The sequence below is a fragment of the Aulonocara stuartgranti genome, assembly GCF_965226115.1.
Source record: "Aulonocara stuartgranti genome assembly, chromosome: 12".
NCBI classification, from domain to species: Eukaryota; Metazoa; Chordata; class Actinopteri; order Cichliformes; family Cichlidae; genus Aulonocara; species Aulonocara stuartgranti.
Window position 1 is genome coordinate 12,775,567 of NC_138948.1, and position 9,690 is coordinate 12,785,256.

The 9,690-nt window shown below is 41.0% G+C and overlaps 2 protein-coding genes across 5 annotated transcripts; both read left to right on the forward strand.

Annotated features, from left to right (window-relative positions):
- Positions 1-3,078: 3,078 nt before the first annotated feature.
- Positions 3,079-5,773, forward strand: LOC309718915 (betaine--homocysteine S-methyltransferase 1-like). 4 transcript variants are annotated; one of them, XM_082554559.1, is made up of 6 exons: positions 3,079-3,143; positions 3,492-3,731; positions 4,616-4,745; positions 4,839-5,067; positions 5,158-5,338; positions 5,655-5,773. In XM_082554559.1, the coding sequence occupies exons 2-6, from the start codon at positions 3,546-3,548 to the stop codon at positions 5,769-5,771; spliced, it is 843 nt and encodes a 280-aa protein (XP_082410685.1). In that variant the 5' UTR covers positions 3,079-3,143; positions 3,492-3,545; the 3' UTR covers positions 5,772-5,773. The 4 variants fall into 4 exon arrangements, with proteins under 4 accessions (XP_082410685.1, XP_082410687.1, XP_082410686.1 ...); XM_082554561.1 differs by having other exon boundaries at positions 5,158-5,304; XM_082554560.1 differs by lacking the exon at positions 3,079-3,143 and having other exon boundaries at positions 3,247-3,731.
- Positions 5,774-5,822: 49 nt separating this feature from the next.
- Positions 5,823-9,679, forward strand: LOC309718913 (betaine--homocysteine S-methyltransferase 1-like). Its single transcript, XM_082554557.1, has 8 exons — positions 5,823-5,931; positions 6,947-7,079; positions 7,246-7,358; positions 7,486-7,677; positions 7,820-7,967; positions 8,497-8,679; positions 8,884-9,112; positions 9,229-9,679. Exons 1-8 carry the CDS (start codon positions 5,914-5,916, stop codon positions 9,404-9,406), a joined length of 1,194 nt encoding a protein of 397 aa, XP_082410683.1. The 5' UTR covers positions 5,823-5,913; the 3' UTR covers positions 9,407-9,679.
- The last annotated feature ends 11 nt before the right edge of the window (positions 9,680-9,690 follow it).

Below are 9,690 nucleotides of genomic sequence, written 5' to 3' on the forward strand. Positions count from 1 at the left end.
TTGATTTAAAAAAAAAAGAAAAAAAAGAAGAAAAGTAAACAGCTCCTCATAACAGCGTCGTAATTATCAACATGCATTACCATTTAGATCTCATACTTTGCTTTTTGCAGCAAAATAGCCTGAACATTCAATGCAGTATTACGAAACCTGCATGTGGGACAGCACCTGTTTGCCACACTGGCAGAAATGGCACCTCAGGTGACATTATAATCGTATGACTTATGCATAGGAGGGATCATGAATTTAGTCTTCCCCATGGTCCTTTAATAATCAGCAGGTGGGAAAATAGACAGTTGTCTTGAGTGTCAAGGTGTCCCTTGAATTCTGTCACCATTTTCCCATAAGAAATACACACAGACGTGACATGTAGAGTTTCAGGATTCCTTAAAATTCCTGTTTTACAAACACTGTCATTTAAGTCCAAATTGTCCTGAGAGTTTTCAGCTGGAAAATATAACATTCACATCTTTCTAAAATGGAGCAAACACTGAGTGACCTCTTGTGTCTTGTATCAGAACCTCTTATATAGTACTGGGCAATCGCTGTTACCAAGAAAAGAGCACCCTTCTGCCCTCTTGTGTCTAAAAGTGGAGTTACAATGTAGAATGAGAATCATTAATGACTAAACACAATGCAATCTCTTACAAATTTATTAAACATAATTACAAAATAAGAAGAAAAAAAACTACAAATACATGAGTGAGATTATTCGGTCACACAATGCACTCCCTCTTTTGCGTTGACTGCCTCAATACAATTTCAGCTGAATGTCTTCTTCAGCTTGAATTGTGATTGGACCAGAGGAAGGGGAGGAGGTAAACAGGGGGTTACAGCAGCACAGGCAGGGTGTCCCTCAATAACCAGTTACAAGATAGTGAAACAACACAGATAATACTGGCAGGAAAATAATCAATGTGCTATGACTTGTAGACCAAAAAAAGGAGAACAAGATTATCAATAATAATCAATAACATAACTTACAATATTGCAGTTACCATTCCAAAAACAAACGCTCATCTCAAGAGTAACATTTTCCCGTGTTGTGTCAGCTTTTCTCTTTTATATTTGTGTGGCCACCTGACCAAAGTAGCATGTGACAAATTCAAGACGTTATCAGTTTGTCAGGAGTCAATAGTTAACCACAGTTTTATCAGTATGAGCCAAGCCCGTTCGATCGCTTCGTCAGCTCTCATACATCAAATATGAACTTTTTTGCCTCACTTCAGACTCACCTCCACTCCTCACCTCTGAACCCATCCAGCTCAAGCCAACTGTCAAGAGTTCCTCCCCTCTACTCACCAATCAGTCCCTGGTCCCTCTTTCACCATCAGCTTTCTGTTACAGAAACTCCATGAATGGCCTCAGTTTCAGCCTCAGCCTGAAAGAACTAGTTGTGTTTACGAGAGGACAATGTTAGTCTGTTCACCTGCTGGTCAGTGTTCAATACTCCGACTGGGATAGCTGGAATAATTCAGAAGAAATTGGATATCATAGATATTCATTACAAATTTAGATCACTAGTAAAGCTTGATGTAGCTGTTGTTCTTGGATGGGATCAAAAATGAACAAAGAGAGGAGAGCAGGAGCCCCTTAATTAATAAGGAGGAGGTGAAAAGAAAAATAAGATGTAAAAAATCAGATGAATGCAAAACATTGTGTAATTATTCCAAGCTTCATGTGTCCTTGAAATATTACGCTACATAGTCAGTGGGCACGGTAAGCAGCACTTTCTCTGGTGCACGTGTAGCTAGAAATTTAAAGGTTTCACCTGGGAGACCTGCTGCCTGAATCGGTATCTCAGCAGTGCACTGAAATTATTTTTGCCCTTAGACACAAATATACAAACACGTGAACTGAACTAAGGTTCAATAAAAGTGTACCTAAAGTCTTGTGTCTGAGAGAAGTAGTTCAGAGGGTTCATTTAGGTGTCATGTTTGCAAGTCAAACTTCTACATCTTGTGGTAAGCTTTTTCTAAATATAGCCATTTTAAACCCCCAAAATAAGATGACTTAGAGAAGAAATGAGCTTCAGTCTGATGATTAACAGGGAGGTATGCATACATTTATTTGCAGCTTCTACCAAAATATGCCCACAGGCTCAATACAACTTTGTGCATCATTTAGTACACATTACCCCCCAAATCCAGCAAAATGTATTATTTGGAAAAAATTGTATTACCTCTAAAAATTTTCTGTATATATATATCAGCTTTTTTCCATTCCAGACAGCACGATCAAAGCAACCTAATCTATTATCATTCGAAATACAATTAATCTGTTATTTCCCTATTTAGCTGCATGATCTAAAACAGAAAAAATAACTACATTATTATTGTTAAAGTGCCAGAAGTCATCGAATCTCTAGACAATGATTATCAAAATATTTCCCCACTCACTGTGTGGAAATAAACTGTTTCATAAACTAGTTGTTCTAGTTCTATACATGCATGCATGCATGCCTACATGAGCACTGCACTGGGGCTTGAGCTGCAAACATTTACAGTACTATATTTTGTGAGTCTCGGCACTAACAAATGTTCAAATGTGTGAAGCTTCCAAAAACCAGGACAGACTAAATTTGTGACATCCCAAAGCTAGGTCTTTGAGGACACAAATGCATGCTGTTACAAACATGTGCACACTCACACAAACACATGAGGTTGCAAACACGTAAATGCATTTGCATGCTCAAGGTAAACCCTGAGAAAAATGTCAAAAGCAGAAGTATAGGCATATGCTCTCGAGCTTACGTGATAAGGCAATCTCTGCGGTCTGCGGAAAATAAAAGCAAAAAAATAGAAAAATAAAAACATGAACAAAAAAAAATGCTTGGGACAAACGGGAGTGAGTTAATGTGAAGGTTTAGCCTGCTGCTACAATCATTACACAGGCAGATTTCCCTTTCATTCTCTTTCCCTGTTTTACTCAACCCAGTTAATTGTTGACTTTGTTATGCAATTTCCAAACAAACATGGGGCAATTTGGCATGAATTTGGTTCAAACTTAAAGTCGTCCTGGACCTGCAACAGTATAAAAAGAGCGACGCAGGGATCTCAGGCACTCTTCAGGCCTAAAGAGGGGTTCGCTGTTACAAAGTGCTTTGTGCTGCAGCTAGAACGGGGAACATGGCACCTGTGAAGAAGGTAAAATAAACCCTCTGCACACTATGCTCCACTGTGTGTTGTTTTACACACCAAGTGCAATATGCAGAGCTGGTTAGTGGACTGTGGTGCTGTAAAGGAAATGTTGCCAGTGCATGTTTCATGCATGTGTGAGCATGTGGTCTGTGAAATATCCAGACTGGAGCACTCAGTGCTGGAGAATCTCAAGCTAAAAATTGCTTTTTATCTTTACACCTTTGTACTTAAACAGCAATACTTACAGATTCATAAAATTGTCATTGCACACAGAGATAACTAATTTCTCAACCACAGTACATTATATATGGAACCATCTTTGTGTGTTCTTTGTCATTATTTTTAAAAATGTAGCCTGAAAAATGAAAGCCTGTAGCTGCTTCTCTGTGCATTGGACCAAAGGGAGACATGCATGGTGTCTTACCTGGAGAGTGTGCAGTCAGGCTGGTGAAGGCTGGTACGCAAATTTATAGTCATATGTTTTCTTTTTCTTCCTTTTACTTAAAGGCAAAAATAATCAAATCCCCCCCTTGTTTTGCAGGTGCCCAGATTGTGGGAGTCAACTGCCACTTTGACCCCATGACCTGCGTGGAGGTCATGGCTGTTAAGGTTCAAAATATTGGGGATGGAGACAAGAGAAAAAACCACAACAACAACACTGGTCCGACCGGGTTGAGTCAAACGATGATTTTAATGAACACACGCGTGGGAGATGGACACTGATGCAGACAGCCTCAAAATCTCAAAATGGTGGAGCATTGCTCAAACTTTTATAGCCTCTGGTGCCTCCACCTTATCATACAAAGCCTAAACATTCACATGCTTTCTCTCACACAGCGCCTAAGCTACGACCTTGGCTCCCTGTTTATCTGCTCCTGCTGAAATGGGGCAGAAAACTCCAGCACACTCTGTTCTCTTCTACTCAGACAAATTAGATTTCATCTGGTACACTAGCTGCACAGGGGCTCAGAGGAAAGCACTCCAAGGGATCATTAACACCGCCCAAAAGATCACTGGCTGCCCTCTCCCCACACTGGAAGTTCTACACAACGCCCACTGTTTTAAAAAGGCCCAAAACATCATAAAAGACACCTCACATCCTGGCCACTCCCTGTTCGAACTGTTGCCCTCAGGCAGACGGTACAGAGCAATCAGAGCAAGGACTAATAGACTCAAACACAGCTGTTATCCAACTGCAATAACACATCTGAATACTACAAAAAAATGTCCATCACGCCACTCTTGTGTTAATCTATGCACGGTCTGAAGCATGTGTGTGGGAATGTATGTGAATGTTTTACTGTTATATCTTATTAGTATTTTAAGTATTCTATCTATTTTATTTATTGAATTTTATTGTTTTATTTATATTTTGATATTGCTAGGGATGATGCAATGATCGGGGACCATTCTTAATTTCGTTGTTCTCATGACAATGACAATAAAGTTTCTGATTCTGATTCTGATTCTGATTGGAGACCGTGAAGTTGATGAAAGAGGGAGTGGAGAAGGCTGGTCTGAAGGCTCACTACATGGTTCAGCCGCTGGCATTCCACACTCCTGACTGCAACTGCCAGGGATTCATTGATCTGCCAGAGTTCCCCTTCGGTAAAATATTTTTTGTGCATATTTAAAAAAGAAAAAAGCAGGCTATCTTGCAGTGGCCATCATTTCATATCCTCTTATCCCCTATCCTCTCAGCCCTAGAACCCAGAATCCTAACCCGCTGGGACATGCATAAGTATGCCAGGGAGGCATACAAGGCTGGCATCCGATTCATTGGTGGCTGCTGTGGTTTTGAGCCCTATCACATCAGGGCTTTGGCACAGGAACTGGCCCCTGAAAGAGGCATAATACCCGCTGGATCAGAGAAACATGGAATGTGGGGTAGTGGTCTGGAGATGCACACCAAGCCTTGGGTCAGAGCCAGGTAAAGGATTTTAAACGATTAGACAGATTCATACAATTGTAGCAATAAAATTCTTTAGTGTCTGTCTCCTAACCTGCCCTTTTTTTCTAGGTCCTGTCGTGAATACTGGGAGAAGATCTTGCCTGCATCCGGTTGCCCCAAATCCGCATCCATGTCCACACCAGAAGGCTGGGGTGTGACCAAGGGTGATGCTGAACTGCTTCAGCACAAAGAGGCCACCACCAGCAAGGAAATGAGGCATGTGCTGGAGGTGCAGAAGTCCAAGTCCACAGTATGAGGATGAGATTATAAAGAAAATCAATGCACCTTTCCCTCCAGTCAGTTCAGTTAGATGATGAAAAGCACTTGTAACAGCAGTGCTCCGACTGTAGAGTGTTAAACTGTAAAACCCCCAAAACAATAGGCCTGAGTTTTTTACTTCACTTTATGGCTTCGTGTTGTTTTTGTGAAGCATGTGCTTGGACTGCTGCAACAAATCAAACTACTCAAAAATGTCTGTTACAAATTTCACCCATGCAGACATATGTGAAGTGATCTAGTGTTTGACTGTTTTTTTTGTTTTTCTTTTAATGCCTGCCTGCTATCAGGTTGAAAACAAAAGGCCAAAAACTGGGAGGGAATCCAACAACAACACCAAGAACCATCTAATCCGGACCAAACTAGTATCGCACATTCACAATACTCTCATTCAAAGAGTTGCATAACCTTTCCCTTGCCAATCAGAGCAGCTCTTACTTAGAACACTCCCCTTCTTCAGAGAGATTTAATCTGGCCCTCTGCCCCACTCTACTGTCACTTCAGCATCTCGAGGTCTGAGCAGTCAGGGGTCCACACAGCTGTGAAATTATGGCACCAGCAAAAAAGGTATGTGCAGACTTTTTTGTCCAGAGGTAGGGTTATGCTGTGAAAAGTTAGTTTTGTGAAATTATTATAGCAATCATAATGATCCACGGTGGGGTTAGTATTTCTGTCTGAGATTTCTGCTCCCATCTCACGCTGTAAGTTAAATGTGGGTGAAAGGTTGTGAGGCTGGGGTATCATACTGCATGTTTATGGTAGTCTTTTTGAGTGGTGTGTATTCTGTGTAGAACATCAGGTCATTTCTCAGACCACTGAACCTTCTTGATGCTATTAGGCATACAGAAAGACCAATGAAGCTCATTTTATTTATTCCATTTTTAATTTGTATACGGAATAATGGTAGCTTAAAAAAATCTTAGAGTGTCACACTGCAAGCATGTTTATATTTATATTATCCACTGGTCAGTTTTAATATTTTAGCCGATTTTGCTTCTATTGCTAGACTAAAGATGTGTGCAAAACACACAGTTAGGTGTTTATTCAATCTGTAGCAGGGATTTATGCAAAGTAGCACATAGTTAATGAGATAGTTTGGATTTTTTGCCATTTAAAAATAAGATTTCATAAAATGTGGATTATAAAAAAACATTTTCTTCATTAAGCATTCATCTTATATTAGGAACACTCAATGTGTTTGCTCAGTTCACTTGCAGTCTCCTTTGATATTATCCTAGGTTTTGACTTTTTCCTGTAGATTAAAAATAACAAGACTTACTTCAAAATATTATTTGATTTTGATTTTTGCAACTCTTACAGGATTTTTTTGAGCTTTTTAAAGGAACAAACCTTTAAAAACAAACTTTCAGCGTGGGAAGACAGATGTGGTACAGGATGTAGGAATCTGCAATCCACAAGGCCAGACAATTGATTTAACTGTGTATAAGCTGATATCGATTACAAGTTTCTTTAAAATATACAGTTTGCAATTTCTTTGGCTTTACTGGCTCCACAGTAATATTTGCAAAATGATCCACTGAGCACAGGTTAAGCTTCTCCGTGGATCCCTCTGTTTCCACAGGGCATCCTTGAACGTCTCAATGCTGGTGAGGTGGTGATTGGTGATGGAGGATTTGTGTTTGCTCTGGAGAAGAGGGGGTACGTAAAGGCCGGACCATGGACGCCTGAAGCTTCTGTACAGTACCCTGATGCAGGTAAGAACATACTGCTGTACCAAAACTGCCACTCCGTTACATCTTAAAATGGGATTTCCATTATCCATTGCTGGGTCTGCCTGTAAATACCTGGCAGTGTATGGTACATTTTAGATTGCTTTGGCACAGCGTTTGTCCTATGATGCAACCACTTGATGATTTTCAGTGCGACAGCTGCACAGAGAGTTCCTGAGAGCCGGGTCCAACGTTATGCAGACCTTTACATTCTACGCCAGTGATGACAAACTTGAGAACAGAGGCAACAACCTCAAACTGACTGTAAGTTAAAAGGGAAATTACAGCAAGTTTCATTCTTTATCAAAACAAAAATATTTTAAATGTGTATTTGAAGAGTCTCTTTGATTATTAGTTGGGTTTTTGTTTTTTTTTTTGCTTCATTCTACAGGGAGCTCAGATCAATGAGGCTGCCTGTGATTTAGCCCGTGAGGTTGCCAATGAGGGTGATGCTCTTGTTGCTGGAGGAGTGTCCCAAACTCCATCTTACCTGAGCTGCAAGAGCAAGGCAGATGTGAAGGCCATCTTCAGAAAACAGTTGGATGTGTTCATCAAGAAAAATGTGGACTTCCTGATTGCTGAGGTAGCTACACCGAACACTTTGGCATTTTTTAAAAACTTTTTCTGGAGGATTCCAAAGGTGTAAAACTGCCATTGAACCAGTTTTGAGTGTTTCTTACTTGCTGAGAGAAGTTTTGTTTGAGCTTAATGCTTTTGTCCTTTAGTACTTTGAGCATGTTGAAGAGGCCGTGTGGGCTGTGGAGGTGATGAAGGAGACAGGGAAGCCTGTGGCTGCTTCTCTGTGTATTGGACCAAAGGGGGACATGCACGGTGTCTCACCTGGAGAGTGTGCAGTCAGGCTGGTCAAAGCCGGTGAGTACAGTTATCTTTGTCAATTTTTATGTTGTTTCAGCAGAAAAGAATTACAGACTGTCTCCCTGTGAGCCTTATCAGACACTAAAAAGTTCAAGACTTCTTATCAACTGAGGTTTATATACCTTTACATTCATGTGAGGTCACTTGGTGTATTTCTACTACAAGAGTGAGTGACTATTGGTCCGACAGCAATTTATTGGACAGTAAAAATGAACAAAACTTCAGCATCTGTGCCACCATAGTGTAACTAATTTATAAGGAATAAAAATGGCATATGATACCTGTAATTGGTTTTCTTCTGTTAGGATTTCCTTTTTTTTCTGGGATGAGCCTGTACAGGCCAAAACAGTGGCCAATAGTTATTTTATTCAGTAACATGCACAAAAATGTTCCCACTAAACACAAATACATTCAAAGACCTTATACCCACAACTGCAAACCACAGTTGATTAGGTGTCAGCCATGTATTTTCTTACACTCTCACACACAGTTCATGTTACTGCATGTGGTGTATTTTGTTCTACAGGTGCCCAGATTGTGGGAGTCAACTGTCACTTTGACCCCATGACCTGTGTGGAGACCGTGAAGCAGATGAAGGAGGGAGTGGAGAAGGCTGGTCTGAAGGCTCACTACATGGTTCAGCCGCTGGCATACCACACTCCTGACTGCAACTGCCAGGGATTTATCGACCTGCCAGAGTTCCCCTTCGGTAACGAGATACTGTCTTGTATTATAAATCTGCCATTCCAACTGTTCTGGATACGCACTGTCCTTATATATGCCCTCTGCTGGTGAATATGCTACACTGCATTGCAGAAAGTTCAGCCAGCCAACACAGAACAGCAAACTTTCACCACAAACTACAAAACTGTAATTTAAATGTGCATAAAAAAATGTTTTTTTTCTCTTTCAGGCCTGGAGCCCAGGATTCTGACTCGCTGGGACATGCACAAGTATGCCAGAGAAGCTTACAATGCTGGCATTCGCTTCATCGGTGGCTGCTGTGGCTTTGAGGCTTATCACATTAGGGCTATAGCAGAGGAACTGGCACCTGAGAGAGGCTTCCTTCCAAGTGCATCAGAGAAACATGGCTCCTGGGGTGCTGGTCTGGAAATGCACACCAAGCCTTGGGTTAGAGCCAGGTCAGAACAGAAGCAACTATTAATTCTAATACTTAAAAATACTTTGTGAAATATGACATATTCGCTGTTTACTACCAGTAATCACTCTTGTTTTTTTTATGTCTGTTGACTTTTAGAGCCCGACGTGATTACTGGGAGAACCTGAAGCCAGCCTCCGGTCGTCCCCAGTGTCCCTCCATGTCTGTCCCTGATTCTTGGGGTGTTACCAAGGGCCATGCTGATCTGATGCAGCAGAAAGAGGCAACCTCTAAAGAAGAACTCGAACAGCTGTTCGACAAATCAAAAACCCACTGAGTCAGTCTGTTTCAGACTCAGCAGCCGACAGCTGTGTACAGAGCTACTGATGTGCAGCAGTCCATAGTATCTATATACAGTGCTTCATCTAACAAACATAGTGTCAGTTGTCATGACATTAGCACTGTTATGTGTATCTTTAGACTGTAAAACTGGGGCCACAGCGTCTCAAAAGTGGGAGCTGACCCAGTAAACCCAGTAAAAGTGACCAGTTTGGTTTCTCCGACCCTGGACCACTTAGTTTAATATCTAATAAAAAAGATAAAATACAAATCGTTTGTTTC